This window comes from Argopecten irradians, chromosome 12 (assembly GCF_041381155.1).
Source record: "Argopecten irradians isolate NY chromosome 12, Ai_NY, whole genome shotgun sequence".
In the NCBI taxonomy this organism is placed as follows: Eukaryota; Metazoa; Mollusca; class Bivalvia; order Pectinida; family Pectinidae; genus Argopecten; species Argopecten irradians.
In genome coordinates this window covers 30,845,074-30,870,528 of record NC_091145.1, presented here as the reverse complement: position 1 = coordinate 30,870,528, position 25,455 = coordinate 30,845,074, and the positions used below count along the sequence as shown (strand labels likewise).

Genomic DNA, 25,455 nt, shown 5'->3' with positions numbered 1-25,455 from the left:
TCAGTATTCTTCTGATGATAACGTTGATTAGGAAACTGATTCTAAATTCACCAACATATAATAGTATAGAACTATTAATGCCAAGGAAACCAAGAGTTTGTTTTTGTTTATCAGTCATCCCATCCAATAAAAGAAGGTAACTTGTTTCTATTCATGGCGTAATATTGAGTTCAGAATGTCTGCTTCCAGCATTGTCTATATAATCCAGGTCATAAGTTGTTTCCACGGCGATAGAACCCTCTAGTATCAGCGGTATCGTGACTTAAACACTTTATTCTCCACCGACTAAGGATGATTGACTTTCATTGACTTAGATATATTGTAAATAATGATTATATATATAGCCCGAGTTTATTCATGGAGGAATCGCTATCTCCTCCACTCTGGAATTGGCTGAATGTATTGTGGTAATATGTAGAGGCACAATTCAGTTTGATTAGGGATAAAAGTGATAAGGTACCTTTGGCCGCTGTATTTATGTAAATTTAAAGTACCTCTCTCAGGAGTTCATCATGATCTGAATACCTAAATTACCCCAGTTTGGGACTTTGGGAGTAATAAAAAAAATACAGCATAACTGAACCTTTCATAGTCTCGAACATACGCTGCTTTTGTTCTTTAAATGTAGATTGCCAGTGTATTATTGTTACTTTAAAATCATTTAAGATTCACTTCTACAAATCCATATATTGTTTATATTTGGTCTGATTTAATTGATATTGAATCTAATGTGGTAACTACTAAAGCATTATGTTGGCATGTGTTACATTTTCTTAACTGAAGGTATTAGTCGATTACAACTTACGGGCTGTAGGAATTTCTTCAATTTTGAAATTTAGATATCACCATGTGAAACTAACATCTTGTAAAATTATCCTCAATGTTTTCATTACACAAATTTCATTTTCAACTTTTTATACAATGATATCTTCAAAAGTGACTTGTTGACAAATTTATTTGACATGAGGATAATCTTATGTGAAGTATCTATAAATAAATATCCTAAGAAAAAAAGTTTCAATACCAAACCTATATTTATGCCATAGGCATGGTAGAAGCTGATTACAAAAATTTGGTGCTCAAGTTTATCAGGACTTCCAAAAACTTTGAATGGTTTATCATCACCGTGTGTAAAAAAAATACTGATTGATGTTTTATTTATCTCTAAAATGATACAGCCGTACTTAGACTTCATATGGCTGGTTAGTTTGGGAGGAATCTTGTCGATCTATCACGTTCAACTTCACCAATTAAAATGATATTTTTTGTAAGATGTAAATTACAGTAATCTTTTCCGACAGAAAATATAAAAATTGAAAATACATTAATTTGAGAAAGTACCGAGTTTGAGGTAATTTAGATCAGGTAAAGTTGAGCTGGCTTTAAGTGTCGGGAGGCAGTGGGTGTAGATAGACAAATTCAACACATGGAAATGATATTTTTAGGATGATTATCTTGCTGTATATTTAAAAGTATGGCTGACGATTGCATTTGTTTGTAAAACTCACTTGTTACAGCTGCACACACAAGTTTAACAGAAATGATTCCCAGCTTTGCCAAACCAATTTAAAATAGCATTTACATACACTAGGGCCTGTTTATTTAGCGCTGGACATTTATATTCAAGATTTTATATCGAGTAGACAATTTCAGTGCAAGACTCCCAGGATTCGAGTTTAATGATTCCAGTGGTCCATTGTGATTAAATAAATATGACTACTGTTGGTTATGAGATTATACAACACTTGTACAGATGTATGCACGGTATTTACAACAAGTGTTTGATTATCCTGGAATTCCACAATGAGGAGCATGTCAGCGTGAGTCTAACTTGTGGTGGCAGCGGTGAGATTGAGATGGCCAGAAAATGACAATGGACGATTGAACTTGTCTCAATGTTTGTGTAGACATAATTTACTAATGAAGTGTGTGATTCATGCCATAATGCTGTAAATATTTGTACAGGTGTAAGGATGACACTTTCGTAGTTTATCAGGAAATATATATGAACTAAGGGAGATAATTAAGAAAATCTTGTCTGTGTGGAATATCTCTGAAAACCTAGACTGAGTGGAAACAGTTGATAAATGATTTGTAGAGCATGAATCAATCTTATTCTATATCCAAGAGCAAATCTTTGAATTTCATTTTCATTTCATTTGAAGAATTTCAATTTAGCAATCCCTTCTACCAAGATTACGTAATCCTTCTCATATTAAAAGATTAGAACTGAGAAAAATCAAGATTTTGGTGTTAACATTTATTATTGTTAAAACATCAAGATAAAATTTGATGTATGGTTCCCTGTGGTGTTATAAATGTTAGCAGTGTGACACCTTTATCTGTGAGCTACATGTGTTCCTGGTATAATACGGGATGTTATCCAGTCATGATGTCATTCTGAGAAGTGTCCCACATAGTATGAGATCTTGTCCAGTGATGTCTGGACCGAGGGCTCCCTCTGCCTCATTCCAAGTCATTGCCAACTTATCACATATTTATGGGCCATAAGACATCATTTCAGTCCTGGTTTTGACGTTTTCTCAGATATACTTTTAAAAGCTTACTAGCACTCGTGTCATCACTTGTTGTGGTCATGCAGACTCGAAGGGATAAAGGCAGTCTACCACCTTTATCTGGTTTGGGGGAGACAAGTTTTGATTTATCTTCCTACAGAATAAAAACAGTTCATCCCCCCTGGCGCATGACCGTGGTCTGTCTGACATGGCCGGAAAATGAATCACAAATCGGAGTTAAGTACTTCCTCTGATAGCATAAAACATTTAAACAAAAAATTTAATTTATCTTGATATATCATAAACAGTTACAAATTAGATCATATCCTGATATATCTGTTGTGACACCATCCGATCTATTGTCTGATTATCAGAGTTATGATCCGAGAAGGAAGATGGTTGTTACATTTGTTGTTTTGTGTCAGTTACTAGCTATCAGATTGTTAAATCATTTGACCTTCAGGATCTTGACCTTCAGAATTATAAACTCAGCCTCAATTTGGCTACTATTGAGACATGAAAACTGATTTTTGACTCTTTGTTCTCATACATTACAAGCAATGTTAATCAGTTTATGTGATAAAAGAGTTCAACAAGGGAGACAAATTTAATATTATAGACATATAAGTTACCTCCCTTATAACTTACAAAGTATACTTTCTTTATTATGAATTACACATAGACATTAAAGATACTTTCATCTTTTTGTATATATTCTTTGGGTTTGATATTCTGTAAACAGCCAGGTCTATTTAAGGATTGACATGGAAGATTTAGTTAATTACCTCTAGAGTACTCAAGGCCCCTGTGAGTCCACCGTGTCCCTGTAAATATATCGGGCCCCTGTGCATCTCCAAATAAATAAAAAAAAGTAAAATAAAAACAGTTACACTGGAGGCCATTTCCATCAAGACTGAATATATCTGGTTGCCTTAGTCATTCATGATATTGATATCTATGTAAAAAAAAATGTCAATGATATTTATTTCAATAAAATTGAATTGTATCCCAAAGGTTACACTGGATTAATTAATTTGAAATATTTTATTAAATATGCAGATTTACAATGACTTACAACAAAAGTAGTATTTCATTGTATAATTATTGCCGTGGAAATTCACAGCCTGAAGGTCACCCATTCTTTGCCTGGAGGTCAGTCTATAAGATGATTGTGAAACGTGATCTTTAGTAAGACGAATACACCATATCATGTAGTGAAGAAATAAATAGGGTGATATATTGATCAAATTAAATTGATTTCAACCTTGAGAAGTCTGCCAGGATACCACGAAACCTTGAACATATGACAGGCTAATTTTCTATTTCTGCTCTCTTATGCAATCACAAAAAATGAGTCCAAGATTCAGGAAATCTTAATTCACATTATATGTTGAAATTGTGACAATACTTATTAGCAATGTAGTACAGTACTTGCAAAAAGTAAACTGCATTGATAAATGACATAAAACAATATTAATGAAATTCATACAATAAAAAGATTCTGTTCTGGTCAGAAATTGATTATTTATGATGGTATAACAATAACATTGAATTTTCATAAAATGGAGGTTCATACAGTGGAACTCTCATTTGTCCAATACCGTCCTGTCCACTCACGTTGTGTCGTCGTATAGTCCTGCTGTGATATACAGAGATGGGGGCATTTATGTTGCAGACATATTTAGTTACATAACATTTACCTATTGCTCGCACCAGTGACAAATATAACATATTGTTTCTAAGATGTGTATTTTAAAGAAGTGACAATTAGTTTCTACACAAGTGTAGCTCAACAGTGTTCTCTCAAAATTATATAATTTTAATCAATAATTATTATTGAAAGAAAATGGATAATTTCATTAGCTATATTTTGACTCATTTCCCCTGTTCACAGTGGGCCTGTGAGGACGTCTGTTCCGTTACAGCCAGCTATTTAGTCCCTGGACCTATAACTAGCAGTGTAATAATGTGGCATTTAATGTCCCCAATCATAACGAACTTCGTCATATTTCAGCATCGTTTTAAAAATGGAGGTGTTATATTAACATAATTATCATCAACAGAAGCCCACAAAAAACGAAATGTACACCCGTTCAATTTCACACAACAATGAGTCAGTAATTGACGTAGCCGTCGGATATCATCCGTACACGCTATCTACTGTAGGGCGGTGTGGCGTGATCACACGTTTACCACTATATTGGCTATCTCACATTAAATCTTATTATTTCATTAACTTTGAATCATTTCATAAACCAAAGGGATAATTTCAAAACATTAAACAGAAATTATTTTATTACAGCTAAATATATATGTTAAGAGAAATTAGAAGCATTTAAATGCCGACGAAAATGGAGAGTTAGATGATTAATTATAATGAATACTCAAGGATTTCGTATGAAATAGTAATAAAACCTATTAAAAATCTTTAATTTGATTTGCAGCATTTGGAATTTGATATTCAGAATTTTCCTAGGACTGTTAAAATGATATGGTAGCTATTTTGAAAGGATGGAAATTGAAATCAGTTTCAGTTTTTTGAAGACTTAAAGTTTTCATTTCACTTTTAACAAAGAAAGCCTTGTCCTGACAATTAATTTAAATTTGATTTAATCATGATTTATCAGACTTTGTGTAAGAATTATTTATGATATAAAACCTGATATTAGACCTCAGTAAATCAACAGTAACGGTATAACTAGAGAATTAAACGTCGGTCTCATCTGTGCAAATTAAAATCACAATTATGTAATAAATCGGCACTTATTATGCCCCTGTCGCAGCAGAAATGTCTCTCATGAAAAAAAGAAGGAAAAAACACTGCAGTTGGGCTATTTTTTAAATGAGTGATCTTTGGTTTAGTGTTTAAAATATCTGGCCTGCTTACGTCCATGTATATATCAAGCTAAATCTGTCGTGAAAGACAGCACTGGGAACGCTACAATTATGCAATAAATTCAAACACATTTTTCGAAGTGATTGGAAATTTCATTGTGCTAATTTGTGTCAATTAGTGCTCAAGCTGTGTGTGTATTAATAAGACCCTTATAGGGTACCGCTATATACCCCGCGTGGTAACAGCCAGGAGCCATCAGGGACTATAGCTCATTTCATATTCCAAGGGAAATTAAAAGCAGCACAGTGACTTAATTAAAGGTAGTTGTTATGCTAATAAACATGGAGATTTTACGAGAGAAAATGGGCTACCTCATCATATCACAGTCATTCACAAATATTGATTGAATTAAAAAGAGAAGTGTGTTTAGTCATCAGATCAAGATCAAGACATTATTATCAATTTTACTTTTGTTAGAGCAGACTCCGATGTTCTAGTAACGTAATCATGGAGAGAACAGCTAATTTCCTAAACAATCTTGGTATTCCATGCATGAAGAAGTGAGCCTTTTTAGCCCTTTTGTTGCCTGGTGTTGCCCTGATAGAGCCGAGACAACAAGCTGGTGTGTGTTCGCAGAGGCGTGACCGTACAATTCTCTTTGTCTCTTTATGGTAATAAGTGCTGAATGTCAATCGTTTAATTCAAAAACAAAATTATAATAATAAAATAAATGTAAAAATGTTATAACTCAATTTGCCATATGTCAGCTCTGTTTAGATTGATGGACTGTCTGTCAAAATATACATAAAATGATAGCCATCTTTGTTGATTGTTTTAATATTTATTGATTTAATCATTAAACATTAATTAAATGTGACTGTAAATATCCCTTTGTTGGATACGTGATAATCTGTTAGTTTTTGTAAATCGTGTTTGGGTGATTATTGACAAAAAGGATTTAGTTTCACATCATGAAGATATTTTATTTATAATATGAAACATATATAATTTGACTTTTAACCTAGAATACAAAAACGTAAAAAAAAATATTTGACTACTGCTATGCCTCATTAAAGATCAGTATATTCCGTTATCCCAATACTGGTGGTCATATCTATAAGTGATCTGTGAATGACGGGTCTCTCTAATCAGGTACTGCCAATAATAATGGAACAAACTCCTGCATTTTTAATGGACAGTCGCACATTCCGGTATTGTTTTGCCGTTTTCATTTATGAATGATTAAGATACTGCCCGATAACTTGCTGTCCGATTTCATGCTAGAAAACTTGTTGGTGGTTAAAAGCTAATGAACTATGTGATATCATTGAACAGAATACTGGTGAGAATGCATTGAAGAGATTGTTGACTGCGGTGTGTACCGGTTAGATCTTCAGGCACTCTTTTACTAAAGTAACATAGTATATTACAGCATAGCGGTGTGATAACATAATTTTGTTAATTGGTTTCACACTATCCAGTATTTGTTTGCTGTAAACTGAGATGTGGATTTGATGTATTATGAACAAAGCTATTCAGAATGTGTTAGGTTAGGTAGTTTATCAGTAACAGGAATTACATTCTGGAAAACACCCTGATTAGAAATAGGTTCTCAAACTAGAGCTGCAGGTATTACAGAGATCTTTGTCTCACTGTTAGTAAGACATACACAATTGGTTTCTGAAGATTTTCTCCCAAAAGTCATTGCTTGAACTGAAGGTTTTAAATTTTAAAATCGCCAAATTATCAAACAATTAAAAGCGGGAGATTTCAAACAAGGGTGATGACTTCTGCCAAATGGATTTTATGTCTCACAACGCCATTTCAGCGTGTGTTACATGGTGTATATCCCTAAGCACTGATAATAGGTTATCAAACCTGAAGTGAGGTACCATTTTAGAATCTGACATTTGTGTAAGTTTAGCCTTCTAGCGTGCATTGAAGGAAACAATATGGCCGAAGCCGTACAGCTTGTTGCGTCGTGCCAGTGCATGGCATCTGACAAGGAGAAAACAAATATCCGAGGTAATTAGAATGTCATTGATTTTTATTAGCAAATATTAGATCACTTGGTTTGGACAAGGAAGAAAACAGCAGGCTTGTATTGTTTCAATGAGTCCATCAATTTCTTTCTGATTGCTCTTGCCATAAAGAAATTTGACAAACAAATTAGATTGTGAATCATAGAAATACAAAGCTGGAAACAAAATATTGTCAAGCCAATTATATATTGAAGAAGACAAGCTACTTGAATATTTACATTGAAACAGTTGTAACAGTGTCGGTGACAAGCCTATTGTCCACACTGGCTGTGAGGTGCCAAACGGAGAATAAGATTTGACTCATCCACTTCAATAGAAAACCTTGGAAGTTACGGTATAGAGTAGTAATGATTCTCACGTAACAAAAGAGGTCATCAACTGCTGTCATTGTTTGTAATAAACGCTCATCGTTTATTGATTTTTTCCCGTTTTTTTAATGTAAAAAAATTGTCGGATGTTTATCCGAGTTTGAGTTTGATTAATTGGACGGGTCCGGAAAGACTACCCAACAGGTGTCCTGATGGGTTGACGATCACCTGGAGAATTAGTATCAATTATGTCATATTAATTAGTATTCTCTTATAAAATCAATGAACATCACACATTTGAGAGCTCTCTACCGTAGCAGGTGACTGGTTTTTTCCAATTAGGTGATTGGAAAAAAAAAAAGTTTTTAAAAAAATAACAATGTGTGTTTCAATAATTGATAGTGTTAAATTTATGTGTACAGATCCGAAACTTTATAGTAAAGAGGTTTTTAATGAGGTTTCATGGCGATCACTATATGAGTCAATGAGAATGATGTATAATAGGATGTCGCGAAATTATAAACCTGGCCATAAAACTTTAATCATTGTCACAGGTACATGATAACATTGTGTCATATTGTATCATCATCTGTTAAAGGACAGCGGTACCATTTAGCATTAAAGTTCAGTCAATGTAAACTCCCTGTTGATATTGTCCATTTGTGATTGATTTTGTCCATTTCCAATACAAAGGAAACAGTATTTTGTACGGTTTTACTAAGAGTAAGAGAGACATTACTATTGATAAAGGGATATTTAAAACTACATACATAATTGCTATGTGACCATTTTGGACTGTAAGAAAATGGTCTTATCAAGCAGGTGGTCTTTATATAGAGGTGGTGGTTGGGGCATGTTTGATTGTTTACCTTGTGTGACATTAAAGATCAAATAAAGATTCCTAATCTGTCTTTAAAACATTACTGTCGTTGATCGCTAAATATGAATGATTTAAGTAGGGATTCGGCTGGATTTGATAAGGCTTATAATCAGCTTCTTGCTTTAATATGGTTATAAGAGGAAACTCAAGTTTGGTTGCTAAGGAAACCATGAGGTGGTTACTAGGGCTAACAGGAGGATAACTTTACAAAAGATGATGTCATATTAGGCTGCCATGCCTTGAAAAGTCTTCTTTTTATGTCGTTAACTGCAAAATGATAAGGTTGTCAACTAAAACCTGTCATGTGCCCTGAAGAAGCACTGACGTTTGATCATTAGCAACAAATGGGACCAAGGTGATGCGGAGCTTGTTAAATTTGATTGTCAGTCCGCGGATTCAATCGCATCTCTGGAGGTTGAGACCACGCCTCATTTTTTATTCATTTTTATTCAAATCTCACAAGAATTTTGTATCTGTTAATAAAAGACTGCTAAGGTGGAAAAAAAGAAATTTTTGAATATTTTTTTTTCATGAATAATTTGATGAAAATTCTTGAAGGGATGATGTAAATGATGAGCTGAATCCATTTAAATGTGGATTTCTTCAATGCATTGCAAGGTTGTCAATGTTGTCATCAAAAATAATGTGTTTGATATTTAAAATATAGATAAAAATGCTGAAGCGTATTACCAATTATTGAGTTAACAAGATGAAATTTTCATAAGTTTGGTTACAGGTTTGATTAATTATTAAGTTTATAGCTTATGTATACGTGTATTTGTATTTTGCAGGTGTTACAAGTGTACCGCAAGTAATTTTAACTGTACCTGGTGTATCCAGAACCACATTTGTACCAACACCCCGTTGGAAGACTGCAGCACCAATGACAAGTTTATCTCGGGTACAAAGGTCAGTTATCTCTTCTTTCTGGCTTTAATATTCTATTGACTCTTTTAAAGATCCATCTAACTGTTTTCTGTCATAAAATCCATTGTTGATTGGGACAGAACAAATACTGGTTTATTTCTGATTTGTAACATGGTCATTGTTTTATCGCAGCTTATCATCCCTGATCATTCCACATTGTCCCCATTTCTTGTCTCTGACATCCCTGATCATTTCACATTGTCCCCATTTCTTGTCTCTGACATCCCTGATCATTCCACATTGTCCCCATTGCTTGTTTCTGACATCTCTGATCATTCCACATTGTCCCCATTTCTTGTCTCTGACATCCCTGATCATTTCACATTGTCCCCATTTCTTGTCTCTGACATCCCTGATCATTCCACATTGTCCCCATTTCTTGTTTCTGACATCCCTGATCATTCCACATTGTCCCCATTTCTTGTCTCTGACATCCCTGATCATTCCACATTGTCCCCATTTCTTGTCTCTGACATCCCTGATCATTCCACATTTTCCCCATTTCTTGTCTCCGACATCCCTGATCATTCCACATTGTCCCCATTTCTTGTTTCTGACATCCCTGATCATTCCACATTGTCCCCATTTCTTGTCTGTGACATCCCTGATAATTCCCCATTTTCCCCATTTCTTGTCTCTGACATCCCTGATCATTCCACATTTTCCCCATTTCTTGTCTCTGACATCCCTGATCATTCCACATTGTCCCCATTTCTTGTCACTGACATCCTTGACCATCCCTGACCTTTGCTGTTACAGAGTGAGGGACTCACACTACCAAATGAACCCGGCCCAAACTACTGTCCAACATTCATCTCTAAGCAGGGAGGCTCGGAGGGCACTGAGGACTCCGCCAAGATCCTGGTACCATCTGGTACCTCCAAAAAAGTCAACCTCATTGGCAAAAACATCAAGGTAAGCAAATCGGGAGAAAAAGACTACGAAGACTATATTTTTCTAAGAAAGTATTGGATACATCTTCATTCAGGCCTCAATTTTACTATCTGGTGCTGTGGTTGATAGATTTCCCAATCTGGAGTTGTAAATACCGAAAGAAAAAAAGTCCCTATTTCAGCTTTATTTGCCATTAGCAGTGCTTTATAACACTTTTCCATTTCTGACTGGTTCTCTCTCACTATAAAGTCATCTGAAATTTTCTAAATTTTGATTAAAAAGGTTTACAAAGCTAAACGAAACAATGGAAAAGTTTGACATTGTTTTTACCGACCAACTGTTAAATGTTTGATAAAACACCGCTAGCCATGCTCTCAGACCCAAGACTTTGTCAATATACAGACACACAATCAGTATGGGAACAGAAAAATGGGGGGATTTGAATTATTGAGAGAGTAGATGTAATAGATTGTGTCTATATTTAGGTACTACAATACAACCGCCCTATCACAATCGGTAATGGCCCCTATAGTTTTACAAAGTCAGTTTCTGACTCTCATGCAACATTTACAACTCCTGACTATTTCTGATATTTTAAAAGACAAATTGATAATTTGTATTTGCTTTTTCATTTTTCGAAATTGGTAGGAATTACATTATGGTAGATCTTTTACAACATTTGTTAAATACTTAAAGATACTCCACCGCCGATAGAGCATAAATGGTACCATTCATTTGAACAATAACTGATGTATAATCATGTATATATTTGTCAAATCAACACTTAAAAAACACATATGAAATGATTCAGCTATAACATTTCCCCGATTATTTGACAGGACTTTCAGAGGCCACTTCACTGTGTGTTCAGCCATGGGGGTGAAGAACAGAGAGTACCAGCCAAGGTCGTGGCTGACCTTCAACCTGGGGTCAAGGTCATAGAGTGTGCCAATTTTTATGTAAGTCTAAAACTTCCTTCTAGAAAACAGAAGTGCATATATTGGGTAGTTTTATGTTGATAATATTCCAAATATCATTTGGATTTATAAATATATTTCTTTAAGAGCTTAGGAGTTGTCCACAATATTATTTTCAATTTGATTCTGAATTGAAATGAACTTGATGTTTATCAGTGAATGAATGTGAAACATAAAAGATTCAAACGATTTTTGTTGTGTTTTCTTGGTTTTAGTTCAACTACCATGAAAATGAGAGATACCTCAACGTTCCTCTGAAGATCGAATGGGGAGCAAGTAACAAGCCCCTTGACAACCCAAGTCATCTCCAAAGTAAGTTTTCCTGATAGTGGATCAATCAGGTCGGGGGAAAAAAAGACTTTGAAATAGACACTACTGTTTCTAGATGATTACAACACAATGTTTTTGGCAGTTCGTTTCAGTGAGATAGTACTACAATGTTACTGTACGAGTTGTCCTGTTAGTGTCTAGTGCAGGATTACTTCAATTAGATAGCACTTTTAATAGTATTGAGTTATCTCCCTTGTGGGAAGGTATTGATTGTGACGCGTTTTTTTAGCGTAAAACTCATGTTGTGTAAAACTCATGTTGTGGTCTCTGAAAAATTACTGTGTTAAGCTCACAAACACATGACATCACAACCAATACTTACCCACAAGGGCAGATAACTCTTTAATATGCAAATAGGAGATAACGTAGACAGTAGTTCACACTATCACAAGGAGAGAAAAATATTCCTCACTGACACAAACTTGCGTGTTAGATACCAGAGAGGCCAGCTTGAAATGACCAAAGCTATTGACGGGGCCTTTACAAACCCAAGAAGAAGTGGATTTTAGTATTGATGTGTCTGTCCACAGTTAAGATGTACAAGTGTGAGAAGATGGCTGGTTCGTGTGGGGAATGTCTGGTGATGGAGCCTGGATATCACTGTGGCTGGTGTGATAGCGACCAGGCCAGCAATAAAGTCTGCAGCATCCGTAAAGACTGTTCCATCGTCAACCAGTGGCTGTCCTCCGATGAAACCTGTCCTAATCCTAAGATCCTCAAGGTATGTGTTCTTGCATATATTACCACAAGCCCTTCACCTCTGGGTCGTGAGTTTGAATCCCATGTAGGTTAGTTGCCAGAAATTGATCGCTTGGCCGGCTTTCCTCCACTATTAAACCTAGCAAGTCCTTACATGACCCTGGCTGTTAATAGGATGTTAAACTACTAAAACCCAAACCAAATCATGGAATTTATCCTTCATTTCTTCATCAAAAGGCCACATATCTTACACCAGATCTTTCTTTTATTTTACTTTTGAATCTGATTTGTTTTTTTTCTTCAGTGTTTATACTTTAGTGACTTAATACAGCATATGAAAAGTAGAGTTCTACCTTAGTCTTTCTATAAACATCATAGGAAGTATGAACATTTTATTTGATATATTTTCTTCATTCTTTGGTTTTTTCCTTCCATCATTCTGTCAGCCCAACTCCTGTATCACATGCCTTCTTGCCCTTTTCTATCAGAGACGACAAAACACAAAAACATTATGTTACCATGGTAACCAATAACATGGCCAACGAACCTGTTTGGTTTGGAGGTCATGCCTTTCTGTGATGAGACATTGTGATAATAACTTGGGTCCCATGTTTACAAAACATCATTTACTGCTTTAAGGAGTGACATTTATGTAAATTTCTTTTCTTTGATACAGACATGATTGTAGACATTGATGACAACAATTAATGCAAATCTTAGAGAAATTTACCAATAAAAGTTGAATAGAAAGAAAACCGGAATGGCCTATGTGTCAGAAAATTATCCTCCAATATTCAAATTTGTCATTGATTTTGATAAAAAAAAAAGTCTTCTCCTCTGCAAAGGAATGTTAAAATCATAATGTAAAAAAAAAAGTTTTTAAATTGTAAAAGTATTTGTATGGAGTCGAAAACTATTAAAAACCGATATAAAAATTTACTCAAATGGAATGATATTTAATACTCAAGAGGATATTGAGTCGGTGGAAATGACTGTAAGCCGTTTGATGTTGGTGAGGAGAGGGGAGGAGGGTTGACGGAGATTCTAGTCGCCACGATTATATTTGTCAGACCCATTAGCAAGATACAAATATCAAGTTTAGAATTGTATTTTATCACTTGTACAAAGCTTAAGACACAAATCTCTGCCCCCAGTGACAAGTCTCCTGTGGCAGATAGCAACATGTTATTGTCGAAGTCGGCAAACAATATAAAAATTTACAGTACTAGAAACCAACTATGAGATCTCATTTTTTTCCCCAACAAATCTGTTATCTTTTAAATAAGTTGTCCATCAGAAAATAACAAAATCAAATAATATTTTATTATCCGGAATTTTTGCAAAACTATAAAAATGACAAATCATTTTAAAACCCATGAGCGATGTTGCATGTTAATGGATCAGGAAGGCAGTTTTCTGGATATCTTTTTGATCACACCGAGGCCTTTGTTGTAACGAAGATATCAGGGTATTAGTCGAGTCTGACGGTAACGCCGACTGGATTAGGATAGGATATAATCCTACATGGTCCTGGATTTCCTCTTCATTAAATAATCAGGGCCTCACCGTGGAGACAAAGAGTCAAAGCTTTTCCTGAATTCAATGTCATTACTTCCGTTTACTATTTAAACTAGGGTTTTCATTTCGATTGAATAAAAAATAACAGAATCTTTACCAGAACATGATATCGTTAAATGAAACTGCAAATTCTATTGATCTTCTTTAGTGCTTTATTTAGTACAATTGAATTTTCCGTATATGAGGGTTTTTAAAAACCCTTCACTCTGACTATATCAGAGTTGTACAGATTATATGATAAATTACATATTTTTACATTTGGTATCCATGGTAACATTAATTTTGTCTATAGTAGATTTCTAGTTGAAACTTGACTTTTTCATATGATTTCAGATAATTTTCATAATGTAAGACAATGGCTCTGATTACGTTTTTTAATGGCCTTAGCTTCTAATTATTTTTACCTTAATAATAGTATCTTTCCAACAAAATGCTTCAAGGGCCTGTATCACTCACCTGGTCATTTTTTAATCAAAATAACATTTTATGCAGGTAGAAAGCTACCATGCCAATGTTTTAACAAATATTGATCCCCTTTGGACCAACTGCACTACAGAAATATAATTTGTGCTCAACATTTGTAGGTTTCATTTGAAGTAGAGTACATAATAGTTTGATTGGTGGACATCTTTTAGTAACATTTGGTTTCCTCCCGCAGATTCGTCCCTTGACCGGTCCGAAGGCTGGTGGAACAGAACTGACCATAGACGGTTTGGACTTGGGCAAGACTTTTGATGACATAGTCAGCAATGTGGACGTGTTCGGAATACAATGTCTGCCGATCCGTGACAAGTATATCCCGGCTGTGAGGTGACTACCATCCTTGCGTTATTTTACGAAGCATTAACCTATTCTGAATAATTTTGACATTGCTTTTTACATAATCTTTTATATGCATGGCCTTGAACACTTTCGACTGACTATTTGCAGGATTGTGTGCAGGACAGATGTTTTTCACAACAAAGACAGAACGACTGGTCCAGTCCGGGTCACGGTCAACAGCAGATACCCGTCCGAGTCTAAAGACCTCTTCACTTATGTGGTAAGTATGTACACCTGATCTGTGTCAACTCATTCATCCCTGAAATTTCATAATGGGCAGGTCTAGCCTTTGAGTTAGAAGAGTCTTAGTGCCTCTTCAGGGGTGATTGCATGAAACAGAGGAGTCAACTGGTAGATTATAAAGAATTGATAGCTTTCAATATTGCTTTATTTAATAATGACAAGTTTCAAATTTAGTTCAAAATAGGAAAGGGTAACACATTCAAAACAAACAAAGAAAACTTCAGTAATTTAAATGCTTTTACTTTTTCATCTATAATTTGTTCCATAAAATGATACATGATAAGTGTGTATATCTTCCTGTTTAGGATCCTGTGATTGAGAGTATCCAGCCCAGCCAAGGTCCTCAGGCTGGTGGTACCCGGGTCACCATCAACGGAAAACACATGAACGCCGGGACCAACATCACCGCATACATAGGGGGATGCATCTGTTCATCATATAGGGAAAGGTAGGCTATACCACAGAGGAGCCATCTTGATGTGGGACATCCCTGGATACAGTCAGGATAACAAACATCAATTCTTCCTGACAAAGAAACTTGTTCACATTATAAAGGAAGCTAAAACAAAGTATATCAATAACAAATTTACTCCCTCGTAATTTTGAACAACCACCTGGTTGCCTTCTTTATCCCTAACTGTGGAGCTGAAGAATAATCAGGGGGATAAAGTCACCCTTTAAAGTCCATGTTTATATTATTGATTCAACAATAGCATGTAGGTTAATTGAATGTGAAAGTAAAGCATGTACATGATCAAGGGGAGGTAACTGCTATAATGTTTCTTTTCCTTTCCACAGTAAATCCAACAACCAGTTTGTGTGTGTAACCCCACGCTCCCCAGAGGTCATCGGTGCAGCAAAGGTCAAGATGTGGTTTGACAAGCAACTGGTTACAAGTGACCAGTTCTTCAACTACGTGGAAAATCCAATCATCGAGGATGTCAACCCCAAGAAGTCTATCAGAAGGTATAAAGGAATATCATTTTTGTCCGATAATAGTCTGCTATGGATGGTACACACATCTAAAACTTATGAGTATATTACACTTTTGCGAATTTATTAAAACACTCTTTGGAAAAAATTGTCTGTTTCTGCTAAGGAACATTATAGGCTATATGTCTATTATTTTGTAGAAAATGACATTAGATTGATTTTGTTTGACGTATTGGCGTTGCAATGAACATTGATTTTATCTAACGAGTGAGACAGAATTGGCTATAGTGAAGCTGCAGTACTATTGTATATATACAGATATGTAAATCATCAATGTATTGTACTCCACAGTGGTGGTGTGACCATTACGGTGACAGGTCAGAACCTCAACTCCGTCAAACATCCCAAGATGGTCATCCTCTACGACACAGCCACATTCGAGGGGGTAGGTACAATGAACAACTTAAAAACAATGATAATAAAAATTAACGTCTGAAAGTTAGTTAATGAATGCAAAGCCTAATTTAAAGGGAATGATTAAATGAAAATAAATCCATTAGTTAATTGATTAGCTTATGTATGTTATCATATCAAGCATGCTCTCTCTGAAAATCTTTTGAACGTAATGAGCTAGTGTATTTCTGCTTATTGATAACTTATTTCTGTACATCAGTTTAAAATTCTATGGCCTATTTATATGCATTGATATATAATGGAATAAAATTGATTTAAAATTTGCTATATTGAAATAGTGCTGAATTTGAAATGAATTATTTATCATTTCCACAGGACTGTAAACCTGGAAATGCCGAGATGTTTACATGTTTATCTCCAATGATCGACCCACAAATATTCAGTAGTCGCAGCCGTCGTGATGTCACCACACCTTCAGCTCGTACATTTCACTACGGCTTCCGCATGGACAATGTGTCGGACTTAATGAACCTGACAAAGTATGATGAGAAGCAGTTTAAGACCTTCAGTATCTATCCTGATCCAACGTTTGAGCCGTTCCCTGGAAACAAGATTAAGTCCTTCCAGAAAAAGAACAATGAATATTTGACCATTAGCGTAAGTTTTGATAGCGAAGACTTACTGATTATTGAATCTTTAATTTGAATGACAAATAGTAATAGTTCTAAATCACATGGTATTAGTATACCTTCTAAATATTAATAGTACTCGTCTTTGTTTTTAAATTCATAATCATTCGGTTTGAAGTTCAAAGTTGCTGTCAAAACATTTCCTGACCTTATTTGATATTTTTTGTGTATATATCGATGATGATCAACACTAGGGTTGGCCACAATGTAATTACACTCCTAACTTATACCACAGGGTCAGTACCTGAGCAGCGGCATCCGTCAGAGTGACGTCACGGTCAGGATCGGCAGAGGATACTGTAACGTGACATCGGTAGGAAACCAGTTAACCTGTCAGCCACCAAAGTCACAGCCTCAGTCTGACAAGGGGAATCGCTACCCAGAAGTAGAAGTGAGTTACTTCCCCTTGCCTGTTCACACCATCCCTCTTCAATAATTTTTGCTCAATATTTTACACCATAGCAAAAAACAATTGATAAGTGAAAATCAATTGAGGAATTTAATTGTCTAACATAGAAATATGTTTTAAGCTTATAGTAAGGATTTCTCTTTTACTGGATTTGATACCGCAGTGATTATGACTGTAATGACTGTATTTGGAGTATGTAATAATTGTGATGCCTTCCTTCTTTCCTTCAGATCTACATTGGACACAACCTGACCATTTTCATTGGCTACCTGAAGTATGAAGAGGCTAAGTTTCCACTGCCCCTAGAGTACATCATCCTGATATCGGCTGGCGGAGGCGTCCTCCTCATCTCCATCATCGTCGTCATCATCATGTACCGCTTCAAGTCCAAGAAGAACGACAGCATGATGAAGAAGATGCAGATTCAGATGGATAACCTTGAGGCTAAGGTCGCCAAAGAGTGTAAAGAAGGTACAACCTTGACTTATTTGACTTTCAGTGAAAATAGATAAAGGAAATATACTTTAATTAAACTTATGCTACCCGTCAAGTTTTATAATATTCTTAAGATAAATAAAATAAAATTGTACAAAAGTTTGAAATAGAAAAAAAGCTACAAATCTCGATCAATTTCATGAAATTATTACACACTGATTTTTTGTGTTCCAGCATTTGCGGAGCTGCAGACGGACATGACAGAGCTGACGTCTGACCTTTACGGCCAGGTGGCCATACCATTCTGGGACTATAGGACATACTGTATGAGGGTTCTGTTCCCTAAACAGGACGCGCTTGACCAGGACGTCGATCACCCTGTCATCAGAGATCTCGAGGTAACGTACCCTTCTAAGTCTCTTTACAATTCAAAACTGTATCCTTTTGTTACAACATTCTTATTTCAAATGTGGCAAATACTGCTGTAATGAAAAATGATGGAACAATTTATGCACTTGAGAATTAGCAAGTGTAAGAAAATTAGCAAAACACATCTAGACTGAATTATGTAACTGTTTGGGCATTTTAGAACTTGTCAATGACCTAAACTGTAAAACGGATTGCTGCAACAAAAACTGTAAAACAGATTGCTGCAACAAAGTAAAACATTAACATTGACTAGAATAAATCTGAGAACAAAAATCAAGGAAATAGTCATTCCAGTTAAACAATTACAAGAAAAAGTTGGCAAAATATTTTGGAAAAGCAACTTTTGCTTTGAATGTCTTATAACTTGACGTATGGGTTTGTGTTGTTTTCTGTAGGTTGACTATGCCAGGAGAGAGAGCGTGGAGAGAGGACTGAAGCAGTTCGCACAGATGCTCAACAATAAGACGTTTTTACTGATCTTTGTCCGTACTCTGGAAGGACACAAACACTTTACGATGAGGGACCGTGTCAACGTGGCTTCTCTCATCTCAGTCGCTCTACAGACCAAGATGGAATACGCGACAGAGTAAGAGAGCTATAGGCTTGCAAAACATTATAGATGTTTCTGATTGGTTAAAAACAGGAAATAATAATAAAAAAAAAAATCAATATTCTCATTTTAAACTTATATTTCTAATCTGAATAAGCAAATAACTATAACTTAATTATAAAATGCCTATTTGTTTTAACTCATTCACCCATAAAGACACATTTAGACTCTTCTAAATTAAAGACTAGAACATTCCGTAAGGAAGTTTTAGAGGTGAATGATTTGAAAAACATTGAAATATGAATCCTATAAAATATATGTGTGAATTTTTGACAATTTTCTATAACGACATATTTGAATTAATTTAATTATTATTCGATACACTACTTTTCAGCATACTGAAGACCCTGCTTGCAGAACTCATAGAGAAATCTGTCGAAGGCAAAAACCATCCTAAACTGTTGCTCAGGAGGTAAGTAAAGTAACCAAGTGTTAACCTCGGAAACAAAATACTTAACTGTTAAAACTGTAACTTTCTGTGATAAAAGACAAATGCTGACAAGTATGTTATAAATATCATTCTTTGATAAAAAATTCTTGCTTTTTCAGAACTGAATCGGTCGCCGAGAAGATGCTCACCAACTGGTTTACATTCTTACTGTACAAGTTCCTGAGGGTAATTGTCTCTAGAAAAAAAAGTCTTATACAAATCATGAAATGTATCGAAAATTTGGCATATAACAATTTTTCAGTCAAATAAGATGACTTGATGATGCAGATATTTTGTTTTCTGAATGTGTTCTTCATTCATAGTCACATAACAGAGACCTATTACTATGAAATTTTGATATATCTTGACTTCTAAACAAAGGTTAATTTGATGGATAGATACTTTTAACATGGTGATAAACATAGGAGTTGGACCTAATGGTTTGTTGTTTTGTAGGAATGTGCCGGAGAGCCGTTGTTTATGTTGTACCAGGCCATGAAACAACAGGTGTCAAAGGGACCAGTGGATAATGTTACCAGTGAGGCCAGATACTCTCTCAGCGAGGACAAGCTCATCAGGCAACAAATAGAATACAAACAAATGGTAGGTCACAGGGTACAAGGGTCACAGGGTACAGACAAATGGTAGGTCACAGGGTACAAGGGTCACAGGGTACAGACAAATGGTAGGTCACAGGGTACAAGGGTCACAGGGTACAGACAAATGGTAGGTCACAGGGTACACACAAATGGTAGGTCACAGGGTACAAGGGTCACAGGGTACAGACAAATGGTAGGTCAAAGGGTACAGGGGTCACAGGGTACAGACAAATGGTAGGTCAAAGGGTGCAGGGGTCACAGGGTACAGACAAATGGTAGGTCACAGGGTACACACTAATGGTAGGTCACAGGGTACACACAAATGGTAGGTCACAGGGTACACACAAATGGTAGGTCACAGGGTACACACAAATGGTAGGTCACAGGGTACACACAAATGGTAGGTCAGAGGGTACAAGGGTCACAGGGTACAGACAAATGGTAGGTCAAAGGGTGTGCAGGGGTCACAGGGTACAGACAAATGGTAGGTCACAGGGTACAGACAAATGGTAGGTCACAGGGTACACACAAATGGTAGGTCACAGGGTACAAGGGTCACAGGGTACAGACAAATGGTAGGTCACAGGGTACAAGGGTCACAGGGTACACACAAATGGTAGGTCACAGGTACAGACAAATGGTAGGTCACAGGGTACACACAAATGGTAGGTCACAGGGTACAAGGGTCACAGGGTACACGCAAATGGTAGGTCACAGGGTACAAACAAATGGTAGGTCACAGGGTACACACAAATGGTAGGTCACAGGGTACACACAAATGGTAGGTCACAGGGTACAAACAAATGGTAGGTCACAGGGTACACACAAATGGTAGGTCACAGGGTACACACAAATGGTAGGTCACAGGGTACAAAGAAATACAAGGTACAATCACAAAAGAAAGAGGTATTTGGGTACAAACATGAAAGTAAGATATCGTGAGGAGATATCATCTCAGGAGGAGAAGAAACATGGTACAAGTATTTTCCATCAAATAAATTACTTACGGTTGATTAATGATGTCCAGATATTATAAGATACTGGTACAGTTTTCACTGACTTGATTTGTCACAGACTGTATATGTACAAGACATGGAACAGTTTGGCCAGCAACCCCACCCTGTCAAGGTACTGGACTGTGATACGATAGCTCAAGTCAAGGAGAAGATTTTAGATGCCATCTACAAAAACGCTCCATTCAGTAGTCGTCCTATAAAGGACGATGTAGATTTAGGTAAGTTATTGCCGGATAGAGAGGTACAAATCTAAGACAGCTCCCTACTGAATATGTTTTATTGATAATCAATTAACTAATTCACCCATGAAGACACATTTAGACTCTTCCAAATCAAGGACTAGAGCAGTCCATTTTGAATTATCAGGGATGAATGAGTTAAGCAAGAGAGCAGAATTCAATGTTTTGTTTATTGGAGCTGGCTTAGATTTGTAGAGCTACGTCAATTTAGTTGTTATTGTTGTCATGGAAACCATGAGTTGTTAGTACTCTCTGAAACAAAGTCTTTGTTGTCATAGTTACCAGGATATGTTTGCTTGTTATTTAATGATTAGTCACTTGTTATGTCGATCTGAGTATGGATGCATGATCGGTGTAAATAACATTGTGTGAGTGACGATATTAGACTGGTTATCTTAACATTGTCGTATTTATGTAACAGGGCACTTATTAGATTAATATAGAAAGAATGGCACTGATACATGTTTGTTATGCAGAGAGAAAGAGATTTTTACTTTTGATTGAACGGAAAAAGTAGAACATTATCTTTAACAACAGGAATGATTAGAGATTTTATGTTTGTGTGAGAGTGTGAAATGAAAGAAAGAGGTTTTATATTTGTCTGAGTGTGTGAAAATGAAAGAAATCCTTCCTATATTATTTCTTAGAGAAAGAAAGATTTTTGATTCAGTAGCGATAGAAAAGTTCCGTCAGTGTGTGTGTGGAGCAGTAACGAATCACTTTGTCAGGACAAAAGATACAGAGCAATTTAATGGATCTATAGTCGAAATCATGAGCCATCAAGGCATGATGTTCCAAATAAAAGAGGCTTTGCTAAAAAAACAACCTTGATATGCAAAGTTCTAAAACTAGAAGATGTTTATTAGCGATAAAAGCTGTTGTTTGTCCTGACATCGTCACTTGGTTTTCATTAGCATGAGGGGACGGATGTCGATGACTCGTTGGTTGGTGTTGTTTTCAGCATGGAATGACCACCTATTGTATGCTTATGTGACAGTGGCTGGGATCACTAAACAGCTTATTGTAGTGTTGTGTATGTTGCATGTTGTATTGTGAAGCAATAGCTAATTCCATAGAAAAAAGCTTATGTTCTGTGAACCGTCACCTTCATCCTTAGCTGTTCAACTTATTTAGAAAAATGTATAAATGCTTTGTTATCTTTCATTTTGAATTACTCGTAAATTTGGTTGCCTGAAAGCCCAGGAAGTAAGAATAAAAAAGGCTTACAAAGTAAAATGTAAGATCATTGGCTCTATAAGATGCTACTTTGTATAAAAATTGTGGCCTATCTGTTCATAAATCAATGTAGCTATACTCATTGAGAACAAAGGTTTACAGAGTTTGTGGTAGCAATACCTGTACCAAATGGGTCTCAAATGTGCGATCCTGAAGTGGAAAGCTAATGCTTGATGTCAGACTCACATTGAACCGCTTTACAGTATATGAAAATATACCACACTGCTCTTCCGGTATTGTCTCTAATCACAGATTTAAGCTCTGGTTTTGCTTCATAGCTTTAATGTAGGAGTCAGTCTACCACTTTGACAAAGACTATAGCATGCCTTGTCTTTGTGTTTCTTTTTTTCCCATGAAAACAACGTAGATTAAACCATCCTCCAGGAAAACAATGATGGCAAGCACCATCTCCCTTGGAAACAATGATGGCATGCACCATCTCCCTTAGAAACAATGATGGCATGCACCATCTCTCCTGGGGAACAATGATGGCATGCACCATCTCCCTTGGAAAACAATGATGGCATGCACCATCTCCCTTGGAAACAATGATGGCATGCACCATCTCCCTTGGAAACAATGATGGCATGCACCATCTCCCTTGGAAACAATGATGGCATGCACCATCTCCCTTGGAAACAATGATGGCATGCACCATCTCCCTTGGAAACAATGATGGCATGCACCATCTCCCTTGGAAACAATGATGGCATGCACCATCTCCCTTGGAAACAATGATGGCATGCACCATCTCCCTTGGAAACAATGATGGCATGCACCATCTCCCTTGGGAACAATGATGGCATGCACCATCTCCCTTGGAAACAATGATGGCATGCACCATCTCCCTTGGGAACAATGGCAGCATGTAAATGTCTGTCTGATTGAACTGTAGTAGTTTGTAGTAGTTTTCCTGGCTGTTGTAAATCCTGTCAAAGACCAGAGAGGTGCATGTTTTCTCTCCTGGCATAGACTTGGTATGTTTTCTGTAACCACCTGGCTACTAATCATCTCTCATTTACTGTTGTGGACATAGTGTAGATGTAGATTTAGTGTGCTTAACACTGATACAGATACACAGTCAGATCAGCATAGATATGTTTTATTTATTAATCATGCTAGTTATTGTCTTATGATTTGATCTGTTAACAAATTATAAATACATTTTTGTACCATATATGTTGAAAGTTCTTTTGTTAGACAATATTTATTGATTTTATTATGATAATATATCACCCTTTATTTATTTTCATTTTAAATTTATTTTACACATCATTGAATTCATCTCATCACGCCCCAATTCACCCAATCCTTTCTGCTTTGAGTTCTATTTTTATCCCAAATTTTCATTTTTAGTTATTTTTCTATTTCGTTTATCCTAACAAAAGCTTTTAAATCAGCAAATTTAGAACATAGAGAAAGATAATTATAGCCACATTTGACTTATTTCGTAACTGATTAACCTCTTTATTTATATTTTTGAAATCAAATGGATTCCATTTTCATACAAATGTACAAACTATTTGAATTATAGTCAACAGTAGCCATCATGGGTTTGTTGTCTTACCTAACTAAATCGGAGTCTGTTACCATGGTAACTACTGAAGAGAATATGTTGCCATGGTGATCAGAATTACAGACTTATACCTAGACTCTTTTGTTAACTTCCATTATTTGCATGTTTTTAGTTTGACTAGAATCTTGCCCTGGGTCAGGACTTTTGAACTCTCTCCTTCCTTTAATATTTATCCATTTCTTTTTCCCTTGCCTTCTTTCCCAGTCCTTTGTTCTTGTAGATTTCTTTTAGGTCATTGGTCATTTCCTGTCACTTGGAACCATGGAGCTGATGTTTCTGAAAAAACATTTGGAAATTTTCTTTTTTGAATTATAGTGAAAAATTCATAATGTCGTAAATACTTTTTTGACAGAAAACGAAACCTCAAGACAACTAATAGCTTTTCGAGATACCAAAACAAAAGTGAAAGTACAATTTACTGCTGATTTCACGAGAGGAAATTTTATTAATCAAAAATCAATATACAAAGAAGGATAAAGAAAGAAAACTTTAAAATTATTTGGACTCAAAGGAAATTTTGGAGGAAGCGATTTTTTGTTTCATTTACTGTATATTCTTAAGTTAAACATTCAAAAAGAGCTATGAAAAACATATACCCCGGATATTACATCATCACAATGTAAATGTTATCAGAGTTTAGAAACATCAGCTTCGTTTGCATGGTTCATCACCAAAAACATCATCATCCTCCTCGAATGTTACCAAGGATTCTGCACTGCAGAGGCTGTGAGTGGTAGTTAATAGTTGTAATTGTTTCCACGGTTACAGTGTTATTTGATAAATCCTCTCCAGAATGGAACAGCGGCATTAAGGGGCGTCTAATTCTACAAGATGACGACGTTTCAACGAAGATAGAAGGAGAATATAAACGCCTCAATTCCTGTAGTCACTACAAGGTATGTAAAGCCCAACTTCTCACCGACGTATGTGATCATGATAATCTGTTGTAGTAGCAGTTGATTGTTACGTCCAGCAAAATATCAGAAATATAATACTCCACTTCTCACCAACATCTGTTATAATGATAATCTGTCTAAAATCAGCTTAATGTCAAGCAACATATCAAAATGTAATATTGGACTTCTCACCGACATCTGTAATAATGATAATCTGTCTAATAGCAGTTTATTGTTACGTCCAGCAAAATATCAGAAATGGATTTGTTAGAGAGTTTGACAAGATTTTACTAATATTGTAGCTATGTACATGTGTTTGAATTTGTAGGAGGGGGATTGGGCTCCGAGGTGTGGAAATGACTTTCTTCTTGTCCACTAAATTACAAATTGACCACAATATCCTGTATATAGAAGATAGATATTTTCACATCTCTGAATTAGACAGATCTGTTGTGAATTACATTTTATTGTATTTTCTTTTCAAAACATGAT

General features: G+C 35.8%; 1 protein-coding gene across 7 annotated transcripts in view; it reads left to right on the top strand.

Moving 5' to 3' along the window:
• The window catches only part of LOC138336959 (plexin-A4-like), a 179,108-nt gene that overhangs the window by 145,760 nt on the left and 7,893 nt on the right, over nucleotides 1-25,455 (top strand). For 6 of the 7 annotated variants that reach the window (XM_069286601.1, XM_069286602.1, XM_069286605.1 and 3 more), the window contains 20 exons: nucleotides 9,374-9,491; nucleotides 10,269-10,424; nucleotides 11,243-11,362; nucleotides 11,596-11,692; nucleotides 12,241-12,431; nucleotides 14,646-14,797; nucleotides 14,918-15,029; nucleotides 15,358-15,500; nucleotides 15,851-16,018; nucleotides 16,337-16,430; nucleotides 16,775-17,056; nucleotides 17,324-17,479; nucleotides 17,728-17,968; nucleotides 18,167-18,330; nucleotides 18,757-18,947; nucleotides 19,306-19,383; nucleotides 19,521-19,587; nucleotides 19,858-20,004; nucleotides 21,075-21,234; nucleotides 24,836-24,963. In XM_069286601.1, the coding sequence (XP_069142702.1) occupies nucleotides 9,374-9,491; nucleotides 10,269-10,424; nucleotides 11,243-11,362; nucleotides 11,596-11,692; nucleotides 12,241-12,431; nucleotides 14,646-14,797; nucleotides 14,918-15,029; nucleotides 15,358-15,500; nucleotides 15,851-16,018; nucleotides 16,337-16,430; nucleotides 16,775-17,056; nucleotides 17,324-17,479; nucleotides 17,728-17,968; nucleotides 18,167-18,330; nucleotides 18,757-18,947; nucleotides 19,306-19,383; nucleotides 19,521-19,587; nucleotides 19,858-20,004; nucleotides 21,075-21,234; nucleotides 24,836-24,963 (2,965 nt within the window). The remainder of the gene's footprint in view (nucleotides 1-9,373; nucleotides 9,492-10,268; nucleotides 10,425-11,242; nucleotides 11,363-11,595; nucleotides 11,693-12,240; nucleotides 12,432-14,645; nucleotides 14,798-14,917; nucleotides 15,030-15,357; nucleotides 15,501-15,850; nucleotides 16,019-16,336; nucleotides 16,431-16,774; nucleotides 17,057-17,323; nucleotides 17,480-17,727; nucleotides 17,969-18,166; nucleotides 18,331-18,756; nucleotides 18,948-19,305; nucleotides 19,384-19,520; nucleotides 19,588-19,857; nucleotides 20,005-21,074; nucleotides 21,235-24,835; nucleotides 24,964-25,455) is intronic. The other variant, XM_069286607.1, reaches the window with a different exon arrangement.